At 42.6% G+C, this 26,303-nt stretch overlaps 2 protein-coding genes across 8 annotated transcripts; both read left to right on the top strand.

Annotated features, from left to right (window-relative positions):
- The first annotated feature begins 18 nt into the window (after positions 1–18).
- Positions 19–8,106, top strand: DENR (density regulated re-initiation and release factor). Of its 2 annotated transcripts, XM_082325386.1 has the most exons (9): positions 139–177; positions 1,009–1,099; positions 1,415–1,529; positions 2,515–2,534; positions 2,816–2,900; positions 3,543–3,632; positions 5,731–5,847; positions 6,927–7,066; positions 7,830–8,106. In XM_082325386.1, the coding sequence occupies exons 2-9, from the start codon at positions 1,073–1,075 to the stop codon at positions 7,872–7,874; spliced, it is 639 nt and encodes a 212-aa protein (XP_082181512.1). In that variant the 5' UTR covers positions 139–177; positions 1,009–1,072; the 3' UTR covers positions 7,875–8,106. The 2 variants fall into 2 exon arrangements, with proteins under 2 accessions (XP_082181513.1, XP_082181512.1); XM_082325387.1 differs by lacking the exon at positions 1,009–1,099 and having other exon boundaries at positions 19–177.
- Positions 8,107–8,223: 117 nt separating this feature from the next.
- Positions 8,224–25,415, top strand: CCDC62 (coiled-coil domain containing 62). 6 transcript variants are annotated; one of them, XM_082325378.1, is made up of 15 exons: positions 8,224–8,416; positions 8,579–8,802; positions 9,426–9,599; positions 9,841–10,033; positions 10,640–10,806; positions 11,572–11,673; positions 12,009–12,180; positions 12,266–12,367; positions 13,524–13,612; positions 14,581–14,681; positions 15,280–16,029; positions 19,828–20,005; positions 20,641–20,772; positions 22,433–22,525; positions 24,674–25,415. In XM_082325378.1, exons 3-14 carry the CDS (start codon positions 9,564–9,566, stop codon positions 22,517–22,519), a joined length of 2,109 nt encoding a protein of 702 aa, XP_082181504.1. In that variant the 5' UTR covers positions 8,224–8,416; positions 8,579–8,802; positions 9,426–9,563; the 3' UTR covers positions 22,520–22,525; positions 24,674–25,415. The 6 variants fall into 6 exon arrangements, with proteins under 6 accessions (XP_082181504.1, XP_082181506.1, XP_082181509.1 ...); XM_082325380.1 differs by lacking the exon at positions 8,579–8,802; XM_082325383.1 differs by lacking the exon at positions 15,280–16,029.
- The last annotated feature ends 888 nt before the right edge of the window (positions 25,416–26,303 follow it).

Below are 26,303 nucleotides of genomic sequence, written 5' to 3'. Positions count from 1 at the left end.
ACCGCGCGCCGCCGCGCCCCTCCCCGTCACGCTGCGCGGTCTCCGGCGGCGCGCGGCTCTCGCGAGACGGCGGCGGCGCTGCTGGGGCGGGCGCACGTGCCGCGCGGTGTGGGAGCCGCCGCCGCCGGAGGAGGAGGAGCTGCCGCCGCCGCCGCCGCGGCCTGAGGGGCCTCCCCGGTAACGCCACGCCGCTGCCCCCCTGGGCTCCCCCGCCCCTTTCTGCGGGAGCCGCGCTCCGCCGCCGCCCCGTCCCAGCGGCGGGCGGCCTCCCCCCGCCGTTACCGGCATCCTTCCCCCAGCTCCGGCACCCTCCCTCTCCGCCGGTCCTGCGGCTCTGCCTGCCCTCGCAGCGACCCCCCTCGCTGCTTGTACCTCGGCATCCTCCCCCTCGGGCACCCGGCGCCCTCCCTTGCCTCAGCCCCGGCGCCCTCCCCGCCCTGCGAGCCCGCCTCTCCTCGGGGACCCGGCGCCCGCCCTTCCCTCGGCTCTGCCCCCCGTCCCACCACGTCTGATCCCCATCACGTCTGGTGCCCCAGCACCCTTCCCCCCGACCTGCCCTCGCTTTTACCCCCCGCTACCCAACACCCTCCCTCCCCCAGTCGGGATCTCCATGGGCACCCCAGCATCCTTCCCCTCGCCTCTGCCGCCTTTCCCTGCCGTCCCCCTCCCGCCAGCCCCCCAGCCTCTGGCGCCCTGGCACTTTCCCTCAGCTCTCCTGCCTGCCCCGGCACAGCTGGTGCAGCATCCTGGCTCTGGGTCTGCCGCACACACATCCTGCTTGCTGCCATGATCCTGGGCGGCTTCTTAGGCGTTGCAAACCCCTTCCCTGTTGACTTCTATTTTCTAAGCCCCCTGCCTGAAAACGTATGCATGTAAACCATTATTAATCGTGTTAGTGGGTTGAGTTTGGTTTGCTTGTTTTGTGGTGTTTGGGTTTTTTTGCCAGTGTCCCAGGATCAGATTGCAACTCTTCAAGCACTGATTTAAATGACGCCTTTTCTTTGCTAGTATACTGGCAGTACCTCCCCCTGCTCCCCTGGTGCACCTGCTGTTCAGATGCCACTGATTTAACATGATACTTCACATTTTGTTTAACCCAGTATGTTCTGTAATTCCGTGTGTTGCTCTCACAGATCTTTGTTCATTTTACACTTCATTTTGTGGCACTTTTGTTTTTTTCCACTTATGTGCTAGAACTCCGTACTGCTTGGTATCTTTTGCAGGCATTTTCCTCATATTTTTTCATTATTTCTTGGCTCCTATTTTTTCCTCCCTGATCTCTCCTGCTCTTCGTACAATTGTACCTATTTTCTCTGGGATTCATCAGTCTCTGGGATTCCTGTTGAGTTGGGAAAGATGTGAATAACTTTAACTCAGAACTTAGCTCCCAATTCTTTCGTTCTGTGACCTCCAGGCTTGTGACATGGCCACAGATGTAGCTGAGCCTGTGGTCCCTGACTGCAGAGGAGACGTAAGGAGCGGTGCCAGGTCAGATGCTGACTATCCTCTTCGGGTTCTCTACTGCGGAGGCAAGTGCTGAAGGGGCAGTTGTCCACGATTCTTACAATGTGCTGGTTGTGAGGGCAGCCTAGAAAGAATAAGAGAAGCGGAGATTTTCTTTTGGTCAGCTTTTATTGAGAAGCTAGACCACGGTCAGCTTGACCTTTCTGATTGTCTTTCTGAAATAGCTGGTGTTGTGTATTTTATCTAAAGCATTTTTGGTGAAATGTAGGGGTCTTCCCTCTGAGAGACGGAGGTACTAACAGCTTTCTGTGTGTAAAAGTTAATTAGTGGGGGTGGCGCTCAGATTGTGAACTGTTGAGCAGAGATCTCTTCCTGTAGAAAGCCAGTAAAGCCTTTAGCACAGAAAACGCCTCTAAGCATTAGTATGACAATAAGAAATAAAGTTAGAATTAATGAAATTATTCTTTACTCATTACGTTTGTAGTTATGTGGATGAAATTTAAAGGGAAGTAAATCATCTTGGCCGGTGTGGCTTTTAGATAGGTATGTTATTTTGCTTTTGGGCTTGAATATAGTTGCAGGGGATTAGGAAAGAATCCCTGTTGCGTGTGAAAGTCTGCGCAGTTGGTTTGGGTTTGTTCTGGGGCTGAGCCCCTCTTCTGGACATTGGCGGCTCTGGAAAAAGGAAAGCTAACCAAATCACGTTGTCATTTATTAGGTATTTCTTTTGCCTCAGGTAGAACTGGTGTTTCTTTCTGTAACTTTTCCCAAAGCTGTAGGCATCTCCTTCCCTTCCTTCATTGACTGACTGCTCTTGCTGTGATAGTTTTATCCTAATGCAGAGCGTGTGAGCAAATGACTAGTGAGAGAAAAATTAAAATGTGGAGTGGTATCAATAAAGTAATCTTTTTGAGTCAATGTGTTATAACCAGAAGTTATGACATAAGAAGTCATCTCTAACTTTAAAATACCATTTTGAATTTAATGCTAAAGCTGTAAGTGGAGAACTTTTTTTTGTAATCTATTTTTTTTTTTTCCTTCTTTCTCCAGTCTGTTCATTGCCAACAGAGGTGAGTTAATTTTTTTGTTGTCCGAGTTTCTTCCTATTGTCTTATGATTCCTGTGATGATTCTTTCTGATCTTTCCTGGGTTTTCTTAACTGTGGCAGTTCTGTGCTTCAGCCACTGTCCTCTTTAGGATGACACGAGGTTTCTTATGTGCTGGTATAGTATTGGTATTCACTCATCTTAAGGAGAAATGGCCAAGCTTAATAGCGAATATATTTTGGTGTATTTGTGACGTATTTTGTAGTTACTCTGTTAACAACATTCATATGACCTTTCTTCTCTAGTACTGCGAATACATGCCTGATGTGACTAAATGCAGACAATGGTTAGAAAAGAATTTTCCGGATGAGTTTGCAAAACTTACAGTAGGTAAGAATCTTTTCTATTTTCTAACTGATATGTGCCCTTAGACATATTCAGAAATCTTTGAGCATGTCCAATTCTCATCTCTTCCCTTTTCGCGCTGTATCAAGTGTGAAAGTTAATCATTTTCTTAGGGGTCCGCCATGCTTCTGAATGCTGTGAAAATATGTTTGATAACGTCAGAAAACACTGAATAAACAAGGTGTAGTTTCAATAATAATGTTTGAGCCTACTGTAACCAGGCATCCATGCACTTATTTTCCATCAAAGTTAGTTTATCGGATTTTATGTCTGCCATACTGTGGATGGCTGGAGGAAAGGTCATTAATAATAGGGAATTTGTTGATTTGCATTTGGAATTTCAATATTAACACTGTCATTAATTTCTGTCTCTCTGTGGAAATGATGTGAAGAGACTATTGAAATTGTTACTATCTTTGAGCTCAGGCTTTTCTGAAGTCTAATTTGCATAAGTACTATAACAAAGATGTAACACGCATCAGTCAAGGGGCTGCTGCACTTCAGCAAAGAGTTTATGGATTTAGCAAAATATCACCGTACCTTGCTTCCTGTTCCTGTAAGGCTGTGGTTGTCTGATCCCTAATTTTGTTCTCTTTCTTCTCCCGACGCCTTTCTGATGTATTTAAGAAAATTCACCTAAACAGGAAGCTGGGGTTGGAGAAGGCCAAGGAACTGCGGGAGGAGGAGAAGAAGAAGAGAAGAAGAAGCAAAAGAGAGGCAAGGTCTAAATAGTTGATTGTGGTACTGATTTATGAGCAGTTTGAGGCATCCCTTTCTCACCTGCTGGTCTGGACTGTGGCACGGATTTCTTGCATTTTGGTTGTTAGCTACGCTTTGACTCTGCACAAAAGATACCGAATATCTTTCTTCTGGTGGTAGCAGAGTTAGCGCGGTGATATATGCTGATGAAAGAATTGGATAGTAGTAACAGCAAGTGAAAGATGACGTGCATCGCGTGTCTCATTGTTCCTGTCATTGCTATTGTGCTTATTCTTCTCAACCTAAAATCAGCTGGCATGCCTCCCGGAATACTTGTTTCTGCCCTGTTTAACAGCAGTTTATAGGTTGCTTGCAGAGTAGAACAAACACTGCTTTCCTCTGTTAATGCCTCATGACATTGCTTTTGCCTTTTTTCCTTGCACCCCTCCTCTGTATTCACGTAACAGGATTTGGTTGTATGCTTTTAACGCTGTCACCTATGTTTCCATTAACAGCTATGTCTCTTCCCAGCAATACTAATGATAAACATTTTCAAAAACCAACTTTGGAAGACGGAAAATATATGAAACAATTTAAATGCACTTTTATCTTCTATCGTTGGAGTTCTTTCTGTTTAATTAACATATTTTCCACCTTAAATCAGAATGCTGGGGTTGTTAATATGCATTTGCCTGGGAAGCGTCAGTTGTGTCTGTAGTGCATCAGAAAGTATGGTTAATAGCCCAGTAAGATTCAGATTTTAAGCCACATATCACTGCAGATGGTTTATTTTTGTGTCTTGGTAACCAGTTATGTTTACCTTGTCAGTAGGCTATGTGTAGTCACAACAGTAATTTATGTTCTGTAGCTTGGATGCTTTTCCCAGAGACTTCAGGACATTTTCTTTCAACATTAGTTTATTTGTGTGGAGTGGTATGGTTAGCTTTCAGTCTGGTTTTTGTTTTTAAAAATTATAGTGTTTAAAATATTTAGGGATTTTCTCCTAGAATCTAAAGTTTCATGAAAACTTACAGTATGGTGTTAAGCATGATGGTCTAAGATTGACCGTAAGAGAGAGGGTGAGGAAAAACAAGCAAAAACTTACTAAGGCACTGCAGAAATTTACTGAAGAAATTTTAAGACAGAAATTTACTGTTTTAAATTATCGGATATCAATATATAGTAATGTAGAATTGAAAGTGCTGCGTGTTAGGAAAAGAACTAGTCACAAGGGGTCAGTTTGCTTGTCATAAATTCTTTAGGTTTTCATGCGGAGAAGGCTCGAGAATATGAAACTTTGGTTACCCTGGAGTAACTTGATGACTGTGTACAAAGTTAACGTAGATCTTAATCTCACTTGAAGAATCCTAATGAGCGGAATATATCTTTTGCATGCTTTACACAGACTCATAAATGCCTGATATGTGAAGTGTTCCCTCAGGTTGGCCTAGAAACAGTAAGAAAGAAGATGTTAAATCATGTGGAAGTTGGGCAGTCGACTACTGTAGCTGGCTTCTGTTTCAGAGGCGTGGCGTTTTCTGCTAGCTCATGTATAGATATATATTTCATACTGGGGTCGTGCATGGGGATCTAGAACTTAAGCTGCTGTTTAACCCAGCAGCCTGAGTAGGCACGTCCTCGTGGCCTCAGTAAACGGACACGAGTAAGTTGCTTTGCCTCGGACACAAACCCTAAGGATGTTAAAAGTCATGAAAAACATTAAAGTAACAGTTTGTTCCTAGGATTACAACCAAAGGACAATTCCTGAAAGAGGCGTTAAATGTAGACCAAATGCAGTGATTAATAAAGTGTGGGGAAAACCCCTTTTTTGATAATTATAGCGGGGTTCTGCTGTGCAAGCTGTACTTGAACGCACGTTTGACATGCATATATTGTTATTTCTTGTAATATTGAGCTTTGATGACATGGGACCTTTCTTAATAATACAAAAACTGAATGTGAGGCAATGTGCAAAATATATTTTTGTTTGCCAACACAGATGGGGAGATAACAGTTTCTTTGTTTATAGGGATGAAATCTGACCTTATGTGCTTTTTTCTTTGATTAAGGGTGACATCATTTCACTAATTATGTAACCTTATACTCTGTTTTAAAGGTGGAAGAGGTCAGATAAAACAGAAAAAGAAGACTGTACCACAGAAAGTTACAATAGCTAAAATTCCTAGAGCAAAGAAAAAATATGTCACAAGAGTATGTGGCCTTGCAACATTTGGTGAGTTGACTTTTGTTATGTCGTTTCGTTGGGTTTAGATGTGCTTGCCTTTAACTGCCTATTTCTTCTGATTGCATTACACTGAGTGATCCGCTTCCATTTGTGCGAGGTGAAAGTCCCACGGTGCTTTTAGCAGTTCCAAAGCATGCCAAAGGTACACTGAATTCCCTCAGTGATAAATTATTAAAGTCCTTATTTCCACGGTGTTTGCAAACAGAGTTACAGTTTTTTTTGAAACAGGGCTTCCCATAGCAGTCCACTTGTTAGACTTCAGAGTAGTCTATTGTCTTTAGTTATAAAAATGTTTATTTTCAAAAAGATGCTTATTTCCATCAAATCTGTAAATACGTTATTGACAATTATTTTTGCCTATTCTTGAGACTGACTAAGTAAGGCTTTAACTGCCTTTCTAGTAGGGCAGTCAAATTATTACCAAAGTACACTAACAGTGGTGTCCTACGTGGCTTTGGTTCAGCTGCAAACAGCCCCTTGGTGTTTATAACAACATCTTACTTCACATATTGATCACAAATTCTGTTAAAAAGGTACGTTTTAACCTTGGTTGTGTTAACAAGATATGTTGCATATTTCCTGCATGAGAGTATCATCAGTTTTCTTGAGGGATCAGTAATATGCACTAGCTCGATCTGAACTGGCTATGTATCTTTGTGCTGGAAGCCAATCTCAAAAATTGCTGGGATATCTTTCTGAAAAGAACATACCGAAGCGCTTCTATGGAGAAACTTGTTCAGTAACTGTGGAAGTTATTCAGAACTGGAGGTGCTTTTTAAAAAGTTGTGCATGTGCTTTTCTGGTGAGTGCGTGTAGCATGGACCCGCGTAAACAGAACGTGTAGAGGACATTCAGCGATTTTTACCTTGAAGAGTTTGCTAGATTTGTAGAGTCAGTTGTTTTGTATGTAAACAACAGACTTTTGCTTGCAATGGAAACTGTAGCAAAGCTTTAACTGTAAACTGCCGGTAGTTTTTCAAGAGTTAAAACAAGATTTTGGTTTTAAGCTTGAGAAAATACTTGTATGAAATGACTGTACTTCAACTGTCCCATTTTCCCATCAACAGAAATTGATCTTAAGGAAGCACAAAGGTTTTTTGCTCAGAAATTTTCCTGCGGTGCCTCAGTAACAGGAGAAGATGAAATCATCATTCAGGGGGATTTTACAGATGACATTATTGATGTAATCCAGGAGAAGTGGCCTGAGGTAATAAACCCTTTCTTCTGTCAGAACTCTAGTTTTCCACAGTAGCCTGGGACTTTCCAATGATTTTGAAAAAGGGTTTCATCTTTGGCAGCACAGATTGTTGTGCAAAAATAAAGAAGCAGTTGCTGCATTCCCGCCTATGAATGACTAGGTTAAGGAGTGATTAAAGGTGAAGTCAAATGTTGCTTCCGTTGTCCCAGAAACATTAACTCCCTAAACATGTAGTGCTGTTCCTGTGGATGCTACGGTGAGGAAGGCATGTCGGAATGAGTCCAGCTGTCAAATATCTGTGGCTTCTTTCTGACCACTTCTCAATGGTGAATGCCTAAGTATGCTGACATTGCCATCCTATTTTTCAAAATCTCTTAAAAGATTGCAAAATTTAAAAACCAAACCAAAACCACCCACTTGTGCTTCACAAGAAGAGGTTAGCTAGTTTTGGGTTGGACTGAAATGTCGAAGGTCGAGAGGTTTGGTTGTGCTGCTGTCATCGCAAACGCTTTCTTTGACTCTCCCTTGTCCTGGTATGTCCTGATCGTAGTTCTTTCCGAAATAACTCTGTAGCCTTGTCTTTATTCTGAGCCCCAGAGGTTCAGCTGTGTCCTGTAGGCACATGTCACGCGCGTAGAATTTACAGCAGGGAATCCCAGATGGTGCTGTGTGCTCCTCCCACGCTTCATTACGTGTACAGTGGTGAATACTGAGTGAGACGTAAGAAGAAAATATACCTAATATGCTGTGTTTTGGCCTTTTTTTCCCCTAGGTGGATGATGATAGCATTGAAGATCTTGGAGAAGTCAAGAAGTGACAGTGAAAGACTACCTTTATTTAATTATATGGTTATAAATGATGTAGCCAAAGTGAGGCTTCTAAATCCATTTGCTCTGCAGTGAAACTGCGGAGCACCCGTATCCTTGGCATTTTCACTGCTCTGTATAGGCTGCTTGGTTTTTTGTTGTGATATTTGCCAAAGTTAAATTGGGATTTTATCATGCTTACGCATGAAGTAGATTTAAATAAAATTACTGTTCCTCACTGAATACAGTTTCTGTTTTCTTTACAGCTACTGTCCTCTAACAATCTTACAGGAAAGTAATAAAGTCATTAAAATCTTATTTTTCATCTGCTGTCCTTTCTGCTGAACTTAAGCGAATACGGCGTGTGGCTTATGTACAGAAACTCGTACCTCTCATTTACCTGCATAAAATCTTAGAAATCAGAATGGAACAAACAATCTAAAGGTAAAGGAAGATGAATCCTGAAGTGGTCAGGTGGTTGGACTAGATGATCGTTGTAGATCCCTTCCAACTCAACGATTTCATTCCCTTAAGTGGAAACACTGAGGAACGTGTGAGTACGTCTGAAATGTTCAGCCTATTTTTGTGATTCCAAACGCTCTCCTAACCCTGCTGGCTTCCTAGGTGAGGCAATTTTAGTGGCTTTGTGTTTTTAGCATGCTGCTAGTTCAAGAATGGTAGTAATTAACACCACTTTTGTGTTTGTTTCCACAAGCTGCATTCAGGCAGCGGGTAAGGTGGGTGCCAGCTGCGCAGCTCTGCTCTCCGCACCTGCAGCCTCCAGCTTCCACCTGGTGCTTTGTATTTCACTGCTCCGTTTCGTAACGTGAAATGCTCCCTGGCGGCAGAGTCCTGGAACTGACATTGTCCTGTCCCTGTAAAACGTAGATGAGGTCAAACCCCAAGGGGGTGACGCGTTGTACGCCCTGTCCCGGACTGGTAAAGTTCCTTTTTTCCGTGATTTTTGTTTATAAGCCGATGGGTTTAGTTGAGAGTGGCGTATCTAACGAGACAGCCCTGTCTCTGTAGTTGTTCCATTTAAAAGCTGAGCAGGGTAGGTACCGCCGTCCTGTAACGTCCAGTCTGATTCTTACTCGTCTCCTATTAACATCATTAATTGTCTCGTTTTCCCAGGCAGCTCCAGCCCCGCCGGCCCAGCGCGGCCTCCGGCGGGCGCGGGACTCGAACCCGCAACCCCGCCGCTGCGGGGGGGCGGGGCTTCTGCCTAACGGCCGCCCGAGGCGGCCACTCAACGGCTGGCGGGGGCGGGGCGCCGCCGTGACGTCAGGGCGAGGGCGCCGGTGGGTTTGGCGGGGGGCGCGGAGTAACGGGCGGGAGCGGCGGGGCGGGGGAAGGCCCCGAGGGGCGGGGGGCCGCCCCGCCGTGCGGAGGGGCACGGGGGACCGGCAGGCCTGCCCCAGCAGCGGCCGGCGGAGGGGGGCCGCTCGCCCGAGGCGGGGGCACCTCGGGGCCCTCCTCAGGCCTCGGCGCCCGGGGGAGGCCGCGGGGCCGTGCCCCCGCCCCGCTCACTTCTCAACGGCTCGCGTTTGTCATTCCTGCAGGGTTGCCGGGTCGGAAGGAGTCTCGGCGGGTAACCATGTAGTGCTTAAACCAGAGGCAGCCTCCATGCTGAGCGTTACCGTCATACATCGTTACCCGTATCCAGTAATGCCTGGTAGCGCTCTGCTCCCCGGTCCCCTATGAATTCATCACTGCCGCGCTCTGCTTCGCCCCAGGTAAACAAATGAAAGTACAGTTAACAAACAGAGCGCTCTATTTTTAGCATGAGAGTACTCATTGTACCGCTAACGATTGCGGCCAAGGACCACAGGTGGTACCACAAGCATGAGGAACTTTTTGGAATGGTCTCTATAATATAAAAGTACTGTAACTTTAATTAAAACCTCGAGTTTATTATCAGAGAATTTATCGCTGCTTCTTTATGTTGAAATGTGTTCCATGTGTTACCTTTTATAGAAACTTAGCCCAAGCCTTGACAACAGCACCATTCAGAAACAGAGGCAAGAACTCCAGCTTTTAATTGCAGAACTGAAAGATCGTGATAGGGAGCTCAATGACATGGTTGCAGTGCATCAGAGACAGCTTCTAGCCTGGGAAGATGACCGGCAAAAAATACTGACTTTAGCAGAACGATGCAACTTACTGAACAGTAAGTATTGTGTGTATAAAGAATAAGACCCTGGTCTTTTAAGTACATTCAGGTGCTTAGTCCCCTCAATAACAGTTTTGCATCATACAAGGAACATTTCCTGCCCTTCAGCCTTAAATTCGGTTTCTTTTGAGATCAAAACTTCCACAATGGTACTAAAGTGATCTTACCTTGAAGGGGGGTATGGTAATCAGATAGGTCTTTCTTGTTTGAATATGGAAATTGCTTCTGTGGATTCCTTAAAAAAAATCTGATTAAATAAATGTGAGGGAAGGGAACAATTTGTAACCATGCGGGTGTACTGCAGAGCCCCGTGCCCTGAGGTTCTGCCGCACAGCTCTGACATCATCAGCAAGCCACCCAGCTCGTCACCTGGCAGCTCTGAACAGTCTTGTTTGACAGCCTAGTACAGAGGTCACCACAGAGCTCGTATTCCATCTGACCTGGGTAGCTAGGGAATCCTGCTTCAGAGTATGCAATGCGAGCATCTGTTTCCGAATCGCATGATTTTAAAACGCTGGACTAAATTACTTCTGAATTTTAAAAAAATTGCATGACAGTATCTGAGCTGTTTTCTCAGAGATACTTTGTCTCCTTTCTTTTCAGATGAGCTGAACAAGAGAAATGAAATTATAAAATCACTGACTAAAAGGTTAAAGTTCTTAGAATCTCAGCAGAATGACAGTAAGATAACATTTGAAAATACACAACAGAAGTTTAAAGAGCTGTCTCAAAAAGTAACAGATGCAACTGTTCACTGTCAGGCTCTGGAGGTAGGAGTTGAGTAACGGTCTGAGTTTGCAGTCCATGCGTGTACAGAATGCCAGGGGCATTTCTGAGTTTCACCAGTGAATAAATATTTCATATTAAGGCTCTTGAGTTGCGTTTGTCTTTTACTACAGTAATGTTAGATTAAGCTATAGCTCTGATTCGTTGGGAAAAAGGGCAAAAAAGCTTTCCTAAGCTAGGACTTGGAGTTTGCCGTTTGTTGGCTTAGTTTTGGGGAACGCTGCTCAGAACCAACTTGCCTCCAAAACCGTCGGGCACTGTGATTGCCAAAGGCAGTGTTGGCTCCCGGAACAGTACTGGTGCTTGCTTGGGAAGTTCCAGAAAGTTTTATTTACAGCTTTGATTACTATGATGAACCGTAACATTCTGAAAACGGTTTAAGGATATGAAAATAATTTATATTCGAGGGTTCTAGATTTTGTAAAGTGATTTGGCAATGATGTGTTTATTGGGATAATTTTTTCTCCCGTATGCAATACAGTAAAGCGGTTCTGTGCGCCTTCATCTGTCTAATCGGCTTGACTTAAGACATGCAGGATATTAAGATCCTTGATTGCAAGCGAGTTTGGTTGTAACGAATTGGGGAGCAATTTTTACTCCAGTCCTCTTTTCTCCAGATCCTCGCAGCTTGCTCAAAATCCCACATTGCCATTCATAATGTTTAAATAAAGTCATGCACACACTTACTGGAAAACTAGTAACTTTGAATCATTGAAGTAGTAGCTGACACTCTTCTTTCTGTTCACTAGGAGAAAAATCAAAGTCTCCACTGCTCAGTTTTGGAACTGTCTGCTAAAACAGGCCAGCTGCAAGCGAGAGAACAGGAGCTTCTTACTATGCTTAAGCTGAAGGTAACATCTGTCGTCTCATCAGGCAGTAAACGTGGTCAAACTGCAGTGCAGTTATTGGTGACTGTACTGCAGCGGTTTAGTCACCGTTTATCTCACTGCTGTTTAATTCTTAGGCTTGTTTGAGAAGGGAAAAGTGGTCAACAACAAATAAACTCGTTTATTTTCATAAACAAGCTTGTTTCCTGGCTTTGATTTTTGTTTGGTTTTCCTCAAGAGCTCAGAAGAAAATCTGTGAAGTAGCTATAACTACTGCAATAAGACGTACTGTTGTTTTGTCAAAATCCATACATGAAGATAAAACAGTAATCAAGAATACATTCTATTTCATATTTCAGGACGAGGTTATACTTGAAACAACTGATCACATTACTGAGTTTACATCTAAATTCAAAAAGCTGGGAAGTGCATTGCGTGCAGCAAAGACGGAGGAATGCAGTCTCAACAAAGAAAAGCAAGACCTCAAACTGAGACTGAAAGAACTAATACTTGAAACAAATAAGCTGAAAGGTAAATGTTTATACTGGGCACCTATTTCAGTGCAGACCAGCATGATTCCTTTTCATTCTGGGAAATACTACATTTTGTTTTAAAGATGACCTCTGTGAAAAGATGAAGGAAAATAATAAGCAGCAAGAAGAAATCATTCACCTCCGACAAGAAAATGGCTGCTTGAGGAATGAGCTCACACTTATTGGTAAGTTTGGGCAGTTGGCTTTTCATGCCTTAGCTTTCATCAACTCAGAGACTTCTAGACAACAGCAGTTCACTAATATCTGTGAAGGAGGCAGCTTCTTATCTGCCTTTCTTGCAGTTTAATAAAGGTATATGCCTTTTTGTGTCATTCTTCTATGAAAGCAATATCTAGGGCTTCCACAGGAACAGTTTATAAAATCTTGTGAAAGCACAAAGTTCACCGATACGATTACGCATGGAGGAATGAATGGCTCAGAGGATTCTCTCTTGAAAATTTTTGAGACTCTCATGTCTCCTGTGGTATTAATACAATAAATGGGAGGTGCCATTCTCCCTTCTGACATAGGTGGCATAGAAAATGGTGACCTACTGAAAAGAAGCCACGTGTAAAACCTAACGCTTGGGCCCTGTGAAGTTGCCAGCCCATTCACTCTTTCCAGTGTTTGTACGGAAGAAGTATGTTTACAAAATCACTTCTTCTCTTGTTTTTCATTAACTGATGCATTTGGTTTAGACAGTTTAAAATGCAGGACTTGGTAAACTGCAACTTGCTATCTGTTGATAGCTTCGCTTGGGTTTTGGGTAGAGAAACTCTTTATTGCAGCAGCTGGGAAAGGCAGGCTGATTGTTGCTGCGGTGTTCTTCCAGACAAGCAATATACCTTGACAGATGAGGCGACCAAAGATGTCCTCTACTGTGAAATGATTTACTTGACTCTCACTTTTTATCTGTCGTTACCTTCGCCAAATATTGATCCCACGTCTCGGTATTTTAAAAACAATAGTAATGGGAAGTATTTCCCAGCACTTCTCGGTACAAGGCATGAATTAGAATTAATTACTGAATTTCCTTTCCATGGAAGAATGTTAACATGAGAAAGTAAAATAAATCAGTCAATGAAGTAGAATATTGCTGCTAGTAAAATAAAGCTAGGTACTGGTGAAAAGTCCGAGGAAAATACTTGATCTGTTTAGTTGTCGTATGGTTTTTGTGCTCTCCTTATTTCGAGGGGAAACAGATCCTGTTGATCTTATGAAAATGCTTGTGTTTTGGTTAGGTACCTGTTTCTACTGCTACAGACACACTTGTTAACAAATGTACTTGCTTTGTGTCTGTTCACTTAAAGTAATTAAAAAATTGTATATGTTTTGAAACAGTTGAGAAAGCAAAGAGAAAGGATCAGCTTCTTCAGTTTGCCAAGTCGAAACAAGCGCGGACTGACACAGAGCTATCAAGTTTGCGACAGGTACAACCCTAATTGTATTTCTGGTTTGAGATTATGAAGGCATTTTTCAATTACATCAAATCTGCATGGAACACTAGAAAGAAGTTCGATCTAGCTATTTTAGATCTAACAAATCAAATTTGTTGTTTCTGCCTTGCTGGAAACCCTACAGAATGTCGATTTTTTTGTTGTTGTTGTTAAAATTAAAAACCCATGGTACAAATCCTTGTAATTCTATGTGCTTTTAGCCTTTTTTGTATAATTGTATTTACTCGGTCCTACAATGAGTAAATACCACCCTCATGGCAGTAAAGTTGGGGCACTCTGTTGAGATAACAGGTCGTCAGTGCGTGTGTACAACCAGGGAGCGCTAGGCTCGGGAAGTCACGTGAAGGGCAGTGCGAATGGGGCAGACTGCCTCGCACACATGCCCAAGGTGAACTCACGCAGCGTAAAGGGGCATGGTGTACTGAAAGATCTGTTTTTCAAGAGAGACTTAAACCCAGTGTTTTCACCTGCACTCATTGAGGTTCTCAAGGCATGTTCAGTTTTTTTTAATTGCAAATAATTGATGTGTGTTATCTTCTACATTAGCTTTACAAAAAATCCCCTGCCATGAAAGCCAAATGCCATCGTCATCGTTCCATGTCCTGTAATTCTGCATAACTTTGAACAACATAATAACAACATGTATGAAATATCAGATAACAATAATGATATTGTATTTATGGTTCAATGTGGTTCCGTTTTAGGAGACCACTGCAGTCTTCCAATAGAAATACTGTTTATAGCTGCAAAACATTATTTTCCTAAATACACGCAGAGGTGGCCCCTTAGATTTGGAAGGCTTTGGCTATAGTTTGACTACAGGTATTGGTTTATAAAAATGTTTCGAGGATATTTTTGGAAGACAAGCAATGTGTTAGTACCAGATGACAGTGTTCCTGCACTGCAGACTTTCACTAATGCACGTTACTATCTTTAAACAGATCTACGTAAAACAGCAGCGTGACTTGCAATTTCTTCATGTCAATTTGGAGAGCTCTCAGAAATTAAGGCAAAAGCATGAAAAGACAGCACATGAAAGGAGGTAAAGTAATTTTTTTTTTCTCCTTTTTTTTTTTTTTCCTAGTAGTTTGCTCTCAAAGAGAGACTTCACTGTTCAGCCACAACTAACATCTAAGAGAGACGTGTGCTGTGTCAAGATGGCTTTGCTGGACTCAACCACAAACATCCAGTGAAGTTGTCAGATACCTTTTTAACTTGGTCAGGAGACACCATGAGTATCAGTCACAGAATAAAGCGTTGTATGCAGGCCAGACAGTTAATGATTTTTTTAAAAAATGGAATAGTAGGGGTGTTAATCTGGCCCGCTACTACTTTTGTTTAAAAATCAAAGTTTATGTTGCTTTCAGATTAGGAAATTGGTGCACACCCTGGCGGTTCAGACAGAATCACCACGCTATATAAAACATGAGGGAACTCTCAGACTGATTTTGGAGAGTAACAGCCAAAGCTGGGCAGACTTCTGTCGTGTTTTGGCAGGATACAGCTGCCTGTTGGTTTATGAACTACCGCAGAACCATGGCTGCAGCCTTTGGTTAATGTGTAGCTTTAACCTTGAGTACAGTTATGTATGCTCTTTAAATGCAGTATTTCTGACTGGTTTTTTTATCATGCCATTGTAGCATAGATATGGCATTCTCTGCCCCCGAAAGTAACAGCGAGACAGACACGGTTAGGACTGAGGGCACCCACGGGATATGCGAGGAGTGTGGAACTGCACAAGTTCCAAAACGTAGGGTAAAAACCACCTCTGAGATGTGTGAAGTAGATAATAGACTGTTACTGAGTGCATCAGACTCGGAGGAAACTACCTCAGCATACTTAAACCGGTGTCAAAAAGTTGTGAAAGTCTTGGCTGTCCTTCCGGAAGAAGAAGAAAAGCAGGATGTTGCATTAAGCTCTGATGAGCTAGGCAGCAAAGTATTTTGTGAGGCAAACACCACAAGGCCATTGAGAAACAGGGAAATTTCTGAGAATGGAGTGGAAAGCAGAGACCAACAAACCCTTGAGCCATCTTTACCTGAATATGAGCATTGGCTTAACGTCAGTTCTTGTGTAGATTCACAAAGTACTTTGATCCAGAACACCGTCGCATCTGACAAAACTGATAATGAAAATAAAACCTGGGAAGAGAGAACTGGAATTCTGTTTGGCCAAAAAAGCAGAGAGACTCCTGTTGCAATTTGCAAGTCTGAATCTGATTCCTGTAGTAGTAGCTTCATCATAAAAAAAGATGCATGGTGGAAGCCAGTATCAGATCCGGAATGGTTGAAGATTTTCAAACCCATAAAAGGCGATGGAAGTGTATGGCATGGAAAAGACTGCAGCTGTCTCCAGACTGCACAAGAGATGAAATGTGCCAGCTCAAAAAGGTTATGTGCTTGTTACATTTAAGAAATAGATAGGTACAAGCTGGAGTTATGTAGAAACTTGGGTGTACAAGCTCTCAATAATTTTTATTATCTTAAGCGATGTTTAAAGTAACTGCTGTTTTAACATTAGTCTGCCAACTTGAAAAGTAGTAAATTTAAATAAGTTAAAATAGCTCTAAGGTATCATGATTCTATTTTTATGCATTTATTTTTTCGCATCTCTTATCCCCAAGAGCTGCGTGGGTAGGAGAAGCTGCAATACCACATAACTTGCCAAATAAACTCATTGAGAAAAATGCAGATTTTAAAAGTCTTCTGATTTATTGAAATCACCAGTGTTGGTTGTAAATCTGGTGGGTAAAATATGTTCTGACCAGGGTTGGGCTTCTGCAGTGATGTTTTTGTAAGGCAAGAAACAAACCTAGATTTTTGTGATGCTTTAGTGACTGTTATTTCTGTTAAGAAATCACACGGCGGCTGGGCAAGAATGTAGGGCACGGCTCTTCCACACAGGCAGCTTTCCTCACTCAGGGCAAGAAAATGAGATGGCAAGATTTAAAGGACAGCAATCTGTCCGCTCTCCTGTGCGTCTTTGTTCATGGGACTCGATCCCTGTGTTTATATTGGGGGAGGAGAAAAGGACATGTGGTCGGGGGTGAGCAGAATGAGGCTCCTAATGCTGAGGACTGTCGGAAAAATACTCAGGTGTCTTAGTGGTATTGGAAGGCATCCGAGATAGAAATGCTGCTTCGCATTTATAGAAGTGGTTTTATGCCTGCACAAGCAAGGGCATTCAGAGCTGTCGCTTTCTGTGCATTTGTTGTGTTGGTTCCTCTATTTCCTTTCAAAAAATGGACTGACTTACCAGCTCTATTTTAGAAGGATTTCTGAAGTTTTACAGAGATTTCATAGCTGCCTTTTAGACAGAGGAGTAGCTTTTCAGCTGGTAGTTTGACAAGTACAGTAAATGAACAGCTGTTTAAACCTGCTAAGAATTTTAGCCTGCAAGTCTGCCCAACATCCAAACAAATTAATGTTATGGAATGGAAATACCTGATGTACCTATGCTTTCATTCTCTGTTGCTTTTAAAATAAAAATATTCTAGAAACTGTCAGTGAGACAGACCTGTTCAGAAACAAGGTGAATGGGCAGCCATTGAAAAAGAACGCTGTCCCGGCACATTCCCACACAGCTTAGCTGAGCTTCACGCTCTGTGTGGACTCTCTAGTTTTCCACCGTCCATAAATCATTAAAAAGGCTCTGTTCCCCTTATGTCTACCCTGACCTTTCTTATCTACTCCCACAGCAGCACAAATGACACGCTGCCATCCCTCCAAATCTCTTTTGAGGCTGAATCCTGAAAACTGCTTTCACTTTTTGTCTTGTCCTTAAGGGGATTTTAGGGGAAAAGGAACACATTCAACCCGGGCAATGCGGATAGAGCAGATATCCTTCAGTAAGGGAGGGCTGCTCTACCCGTTTGGGATTTGCTGCTGAGCTATCAAGTTTTCTTGATGTCCCACATGTGGTCCTAGGAGCCCTGCTAACTGGGGATGGATTGACTCGGTGCAAATCCCAGACTCTCTGCTTTCCAGCCTCTGCTGATTCTGATGTGCCACCAAATAAATTCTCACCCCATAAATGGGAGGAAGGCAGTAGCGTTGCAGTCTTCAGTGTGGGCTTCTTGTTAAGGCATTAATGGTGGAGACCAAACGCAACATTCCTTCTGGGACTTGAATCTGGATCCTCCAGTTTTCCATTGCTGGCTTCGCAGTGCTGATGATGTATTTTGTGTATAGGGAAGGGTGCTGGCACCTCCCTGTCAGCCCAGCAAATATTTTTGACATGAGTTCTTGAATTCTGGAACAGCCAACAAGAAGGCTATTAACGCAGTCAAATACCTTAGCCAACTGCAAGAGTGATTGTGAAATACTGTAGTGCAGGAATCCTTTCTGTTTGCTCCGACTTAGTGACTTCGTTTATGTTGGACCAACATTTGCTGCCTTTGGATTTTTATCTCAATTCTGGTTTTAAAGATGGAGCGTCAGCAGTTAACTTGTTCGGTCTGCTCCTGCTGGACTAAGCCACCCCTTCCTTGAGCCGTCTCCCTGCCTCCAAATCCGACCTGTTTCCCCCCCTCCCTCCCTCCGAACCTGTGTATCCTTCAAAACTAGCTGTGCTCATGGCATTTCCTCACGTCCCCTGCTTCTAGGCTGCTACAGCTTGTTCCTTCACATCTCTCCAGAGCCTTGCCTTGTCCGAAGCTCACAAACACGAGCTCTTCTCTCTTAAAAGCCTCGTGTATCCCAGTGTTCTACAGGAGGAGTGAAATGAGACGCAGCAGACGGTTCTGAGCTGGTATCTCTCACAAGGGCTTTTTCTTAGACTGAACGTCACTTAAAAATAAACCTTTTTGTAACGGTCTTGCCAGGTACAGAGTGTGTTGTATCTAAAGAGTATTTAACGAAATGTTGTAAATTAGAAGACAGTATTTTCTTTAAAATATATGTATTTTTTAATTATTTACCCTACACAGGCAGTGCTAGCACTGTGCTTCTGTTTTGTTCGGAAGTGTGATGAATACAGAAATGTTTTATTTGGGGAGATGGTCGCTATTTTATTTACTTTTTAAAAACTGTATGAAGTGGAAATTAGCAGTTGAAAATGAAATTCACTGCACAGCTTGTAACTGCTAGCAGAAACCAAGCCGCAGACACCACTCAGTGCTGTGTGAAAACGCGGCACTGGGGACGGGGATCCCAGGGGAAGAGGGCTTAGTTAGGGCGATCAAGATAATTTCTAATATGCTACAGCTTTTATTAGTTCTAGTCTTAATTTGTGATTAATTGGTGCTGGAGCTGAGTGAGGGATGTGGTACATTTTGATAAAATTGTGATTTAAGGAATTGAAATTGAGAACTGTTTTTCTCTAGGGTAGGCTATAATGAAGCTAACTTTTAGGGTGGGAAAGGTGTAAGAGAAAAGTTTCAATCATTTGACATGCATATTAAGAGCTAAAGACCTTTTGTATTAGGACAAGCTTGGGATGGCTGTGAGTCGGCATTTGGACAGTAATAATGTGCTGGGTATGATTTGTTGCTTTAACTGTCGTTTAAATTGCTTTTCAGATATTCCTAAATACACTCAGATACACCCAGTGCTAAATTAATATTTTGTTTTGCTTTAAAACCTAGGGGAAAATGTATGCCAATAGGTCGCATGCTTCAACTCCACACTGAAATGGTAGTCAGGCAACTGAGTTTTGGGTTTAATCACAGTTTGCCTGAACAACACTTTACTGTCTGCTGCTGTATTTAAAAATAAATAAAATAAAGCGTCTTTGGGAAAGCTCTCCTGTGATCTCTGAAGTGAGATGATGACTTTAAAAGACTGTGAAATTCCCTTGAAAAGTACACCTACATATATTAATTTGCCTAATGGTTGATTGAAAAAAAAAGGGGGAGTAGGGTATGAGAGAAGAAAGAGTACCGGAGTATTGGGAGGAACTAGATATTGCCTTTTGTGTGATCTTTGCAAGGTTAAATAGATACTCAAGCACATGGTAACGTAGCTGTTCTTGAAACTGGTTGAATGTCAAACTGTTATCCTCAGAGGATGACACTGATCTAATGAAGCTGTTAAACATGGGAACCACTCCGAGTAACAGAGCAATCTCACGTGCTTGATGGTTTTCTTGGCTCAGGGCCCATAGTTATTGATGTTGTCCCATGATTTTCCTTTGAAAGTTTAAAAAGAATGGTGATACTGTTTCTGGCAATGTCTTAATTTTTTTAACAGTGAAGAAAACGTGGATCTGAATTCTTTTCACATGGATTCTCCCTGTTTGACATCCACCCAGAAAGGAGACAGGCCTCAGAGATGTGAGAAATTCTCTGATGAAGACTTCCCTCTGGAGATCAATGACCTTTCAGTGACCGAGCCAACAAACAGATGCTGCAGTGCTACCGTGGACCAAGTCAGTATTTTATTGCAGAATGTACTTCATTAATTTTAAGGGGAATTGTGACTGATGGTGGGAAAGCGAATGCCTGCGGGCGTGGAAGAACAAGGGACTCGAATGATGAGACAGCAGGCTTAAAGCAAAGGTGGTAAAATATTTTTTCAAAATAATTCCTTGTTGTCTCAATATGTCTTGGACAGCATAAGTGAGCTTAAAAAAAAAAGAAAGCTTTTGACATGAAAGGCTTTAGGATAATGGATGCCAGCTAATTGGTAATTCCAGTAAAGCACAATACCTGAGTACACTTGGACGCAGTTATTAGAAGCTATTGGACACTGTTTCTTTCTTGTTCTGCCTGGTTTTCCCTCTTTCTCATGTCTCTGTTTATTCTCCCCTTTATCACTGAAGTACTGCTGTTGTGTGCGCTACGTATCCATGCACGCGAAGATCTGTTAAAAAGCTGACACTAGGAAAGACCTCTGTGTTTAGCAGAAATACCAGCATTTAGACAGTCTGGAGCAGTGTTATGTTGTAGTATTTTGAACTGAGACATTTCAAAATGAAAGTGATGATTCTTGGTATGTTATAGTCCTTTGACATCTTCCAAAAAGATCATTTCATAACTTTGGCTCACTTTCTGTCTCCTCCAGGACACCAGTTCCCCCGTAAGTAAGCTGCAGCATGCGTTGGCCGAGTCTCGACAGATGGTTGCTGATCTGGAGCTTAGCACTCTCCTCCACGCGAGCCCTCGCTGCAGTCCAAACAGCAGCAGCATTAATACGGTATATATTACTCCTCTATGACTAGATTTAGGTGGCTGGAAAGAGTGATTGTGAACATCCTTTCACTTACGCTTGACTTGTGCTATGACATTATAAACAATATCCTCCTCATGCTTTGCTAGAGAGCAAATTCCTGCATGCCTTAGCATGAAGTACTTGAATTTTTTTTGTAGGATGCTTTATGGCTCCTCAGGGTCATGACAGGATTTTACTTCTGCATGTGTCTAAACAGATGGAAGGAAGAAGTCATTTTGGAGCAAGCTGTAGGAGGTCTAGCAAAAAGTGAACAGAAGTATGACTTAACATTCAGAACTGGTTTATTACGCTAGGCATATTTGTGGAAAGGAGGACAGTATAGGAAATAGGTGATATATAGAATAGTTTTGTATATGAATTTAAGCCAGACTCTCAGCTTAAATAACTTTAGAGTTTTTGTGGGTTAATAGTTCCTTCATTGCAGGGTCAGAGAACATATTCAATGGTCAAAGAAAATAACCTGTATGTAGCTGTCATGGCAATTTATTTTAGGAGCGTGAATGCTGATAGGGAGTTTCTGCCTTGAGTATGTGGGCAATAGGAGTAATTGGAGGAGGGGGCACTTGTTTGTTTTCATAAATATCCTTAAGAATTTCTACCTTGTTTGGCAACGAGATTGTACCACTTGTCACTAGAAATGAGTAGCCTGGTGCTGATATGTATCACAAAGGGAGAATTTAGGCTTTTGGTTTTAAAGCAGACTCCTAACAAGAAGGCTACATGCTGAAGCCTCAGCTTTCTCCTGAAAGGTATTACTTCTCTCTAAAAATGTTGCACTCCTCATATCCTTAGATGAACTTGACCAGAACAATGTTACTGTAATTAACAGACAAAGCAATTTTGATGACATTCAGAACCATAAAACCTTAACTGTGCTGGCACTGACTGACAGAGTTGAAGGTTGTGTGCCAGCGTTTACATAAACTGAAAGGATATTTTGTTCAGAAGTTCATCTGCAGGATTTAATTCAGCGTGAAAGACAGCAGCAGTGTAGTCTTTTGCAAAGACTGTCTTGTAGGAGGGATTCCTGAAAAGCTCTCTACAAAACAGTGGTTGCTTGTGGCTCCTGCCCAGCCCCATCAGCTGTCTGGCTCCTGCTTACTGGTTGGCACGTCACAGCTCGGCTGAGCCGGCTGTCCTTTAGTAGTGAGCATGACTCTGCTTTATAACCTGATTCTGCATTTTGGAGCTTGGAAATTGGCTTCTCGTTCGGAACGGTTGCTTTAGTGGATAGAAAGTAAAGCAGGCTCCTGTTTACTGGCAGGGCTAACTTCTGAACCACATCTGTAGAACTTTGATCTACTTTCAGAGCAGTTCTGGGCAAAAACTCGTCAAGCGTGTTTTAGTTAATCTATGCAGGCCAGCTAATCTGTGCTTAAAACCAGGTTTACCCGAGGCAGTTTTAAACTTCGCTTTAAAACATAAAATATATCAAATATAACCCTTAGGATTTAATCAGTAAGAATTTGTACCTGTTGGATTCTGTGCCCTGCTTGGGGGAGGGAGGAGAAGAGAGAATTAAAAAGTGTATCCTTGCTGCTCACCAGTTTGAACCTGGCAGCTCTGTAATTTTTGTTGTCTGAGTTCTTTGATTTCCACGTAGTGTTTTTGCATTACAATATAGACAACAGAACTTGCAGAAGCTCTTCACAGAACCCAGTTATCTGCTGCAGAAGAAAGAGATGCTAAGCTTCCATTCTTTTCTCTATGATGTTCTGTGAGTACGAAGGTGTTCTCAACTTGATTATTTTGGGGGGGGGATTGATTTTTTTGGTTTCCCTCTTTATAAATGCATCTGCAATATTGATACAAGGCTATGGACTTCTGAGATGACTACGGACGTGGTTTAACGGTGGGCTTGGTAGTGTTAGGTTTACGGTTGGACTCCATGGTCTTAAAGGTCTTTTCCACCCTAAATGATTCTATGATTCTGTGAGCCTGGCACAAGATTCCAAGTGCACTGCTCTGAATGCATTTCCAACAACACTCTTGTGAGTACTGTAACAGCAAACAGATACTAAGGCAGCAAGTAATCCCTTCAGTCAAATAATTAAACGTTCCTCAAGCGTGCTCCTCATCCTCTGGGCAGTCAGATCTCGCAGCTCCATTCTCGAGTACCTGCACGCCACTTATTGTAGTTAAAGTCCTTCTGTGTGTTACAGATAACAGGATCAAGGATATGAACATTGTTGAATAAGAGATTGGGAAGTGTTTTTCAGCGCCACAGCCAAGGGCCTTTTTAGCATATTGTTCCTGGGCTCAGAGCTCCAAAAGTAGAATGTATTGAATAGAGCTGTTTCAGAATATAAAAACCAGCCTTGCCCATAGCAGATTGTTTTTTCTTTTTGAATCAGGAAATTTCTCACTCTGATTATTTGTTCTACTAATGTGAATTGGATGCTTGCAATAGGCACCGTGTTGTCTGGTTCTGAGGACAAAAGAGTAACCAGATATGGTTAAAATACCAAATGCCACATGAAACCGACTAAGAACTAGCAAGAATGGGGGGAAAAATCAACAAAAAAAGAAATTTTCCAGTGCTGACACAACCCAAGCGCATGTCTGCAGGGGGAAGTTATTACACAGCAAGCTGGAGCGTGAAGCTGTGTGGCACTGGATTTCTCATACTGATCAACTTGGATCGAGTGGGGAGCTGCCGCTCAGTTCTTCTCTCTCGGTATATTCAAACTGCAGTCCCTGAGCTGTGTCTCCCCTGCGGAGCTAAACCCTCTGTGCCCCTGGGGAGCGGTGTTGCTTTGTAGCACCCTCATGTTCTGCTGGTTCTGCATTAATTCTGGAGACACTAAGTCTTCTTCCAAAATAAGTTGGGTCTGCTTAGTGCACGCTAATGGGGCTCTCATAGGAAATGGCTGCTGAGTAGCTGGAATGCTGTACCTTACTCTGCTGTAATGTTCCTGCGCAGAGATCTCTTCCTTTCCTAAAAAGAGCCCTAAGGTAAAAAAAGCGGGAGGTTTTATAGATTGAAGCCAGCGCTGTGACTTGCATCCTGAAACTACCGATGTTAAAAAGTTTCAGGAGCAAATCCCCAAAACTGCTGAGCACCATGCTGATACAGCAAAGCGGTAAGCATACGCTTAGCCTCCAGAAATAATCTCATTTGCTTCAAATGAGAAAGAACTGGCGGAATAAACGTACCCACAGTTCACCGTAGATCCATGACAAGAAGTAGTGACTGTGCAAGTCACTGCCTGATGTGCAATTCTTATTTTCTTTGTCGATTAAAAGGCACTGAATGACTGCGACCAGTTAAATCCAAAGCAGCTTTTACAGAGTTGATAGCAGGTCCAGCAATAACTAATGTTTGTGCAATTCCGTAGAGAGAAGTGATTGAATTTATTTTGGTTGGGTGTTTGTTTTTTTTTAATTGCTTTGAAATCATTTGAGGGCAGATGCCCTGACAAACATTAGATTAATTTCCTAACTAGCTGACAGTGATTTAGCCATTTTCATCAGTCAGTTGTTTTTCCTTTCGAGAGAGATTGGGTAGGGGAGAGTTGAAGAACAAAGGAGGAAAGCAAAGAGTAAAGGGATATATTCAGTTTTGGACACCATAGCATGTGCCACTGCTCGTAAACTGACTCAGTGGCTGGCCGAGGGCACAAAGATCGCTCCTTTTTGCAAAACAAACTGGAAATTTTATTTTTTAACACTCCAGTGGTGTCCCTGAGACTGTTGTCTTTCTGTGAAGTGCTTTGTTTACCTTTCTCCTCTTCATATTTCTACTCAATGTTTTTATTGTCTGCAGCATGAAAATGTATATAGTACATTGACATATATGTGATTGCTTCATATATTTTAGAGGAAATGTTCCTGCATTTTAATAAAAATCTTTAATTTTCTGCAGTGGATGAAGAAGCTTCCAATATAGAATTAATTTTGAGGACTGAAGATCATCAACCCGTCGGCTACAATGGAAAGTTACCTGATTTTTTTTCCATGGTTTTGTGAGTGTTTGAAAGACTCTCAAGTGGCAAAAAGATGTGACTATGCGGGAATATGTTTTATTTTTAAATAAAACCTAGAATTATGCCAAGATTAACAAAACTTTTTATAGCTGAGAGCTCAGGTTAAATACTAGCTTGTTTTTTAAGAATCTTAAACGTGTAATTGTTATGACATAGGAACTATTTTTCTTACCTTTTTTTTATGGTGGCTCAGAAATATTTATAGAGTATGACACAGCCGAGCATTCTTTTTTTTTTTTTTTTTGTTAGTTTATTGTTTTTGTTCTGGACTTCTTGCCATGTAGAGATGAATAATGTTTATAGGAAGTTCCCAGTTCGTGTTGTAACCAGGAACTGCCTCCGACATTGTTGAAATGGGAGAGTGGCACTCACAAGATGGGCAAAGCACCACTTCCCCAGTCAGCAGCGATTTATTCTAACAAAAGCTTTATGGCAAGATGGGGTGCGTGTATGGGCTCTGTTAGCGCTGTACGGCAGCAGCCAAGCATAATGTGACCGGTTTTAGCATTTAAACTGGTTTTATCTTGGACTATTGGGCAAGATGTGTTCCGTTATCACAATTTGAACTTATTTTTTAACTAAAAGATCAAAGAAGCTAATAAAGGTGATACCTTTGCTGTATCTTTCTTGCCTATTTAGCACACTGTCCAACACATTTAGGACTTAATTTTTGAGGGTTCTCTGGGACATAGGACACCAAGTGCCGGAGACACGAGTGGGCCGCTCGGTCGCGTGTGGTTTGTGAGCGGTTTGGGACGCCGGTGCCGAGTCCGCCCCGCTGAGCGCTGCGCCAGCGTTTCTCCTGCGTGGGGGCAGCTCGGCGGTGGGAGTCTCTGGCTCTGTCCGCTGCCACGAAATAACTGCAGTGAAATACAACACTTGCACCATGGTCTCCCCTTGTTAACTCTTTCATATAATTTTCCGCTTTCTCTTTAATTACCTAAATGACAGCCTGCTTTCCTTCGTGTACTAATAGCCTCAAAATTAGTCAACCAGTTCCGATCATAGCTGCTGCCCTCCAAACTCTTTCCCTCCCCGCCCGCCAGCATTACCCACAGAGGGAATCTCTGCTCCTCGGGTTTTTTTCAAGTTTCCACGAGCCTTTAAAGCGCATTTGATTCCTCTGCCTGCAGAGAAACTCTCCAGGCTCCATCCTCAAGATCTGCTGCTGTGGGTATGACAAAAATTCCCCCGAAAAAGCCACCGAGAGCAATACCATGGTGCTCACCCCGAAGCTGTCTGGCAGCTATACCGCAGGTGGAACCCTAGAGAAATCAGTGCAGCTTCCTAACGCGAGCTGTGCTTTCCAGTTTAAATGCGTTTAGCGTTAGTGGATGAACACGCTGAACCCCCTTGTGAATTTAAAATGCTCCACTGGCGGCTTGAAAACTGAGCTCAAGCGATGCAGCAAGGATCCGCCGAGTCCCAGGATTTTGTGTCGGGGCTGCCCTGGATTTGTGGAGTGGGAAGAAGGGGAATATTGGGGTTAATTTATTTCAGGCACTAAGT

The sequence above is a fragment of the Platalea leucorodia genome (genome assembly GCF_965183815.1).
Source record: "Platalea leucorodia genome assembly, chromosome: 12".
Classification (NCBI taxonomy): domain Eukaryota; kingdom Metazoa; phylum Chordata; class Aves; order Pelecaniformes; family Threskiornithidae; genus Platalea; species Platalea leucorodia.
This window is presented reverse-complemented; position numbering and strand designations above follow the sequence as displayed.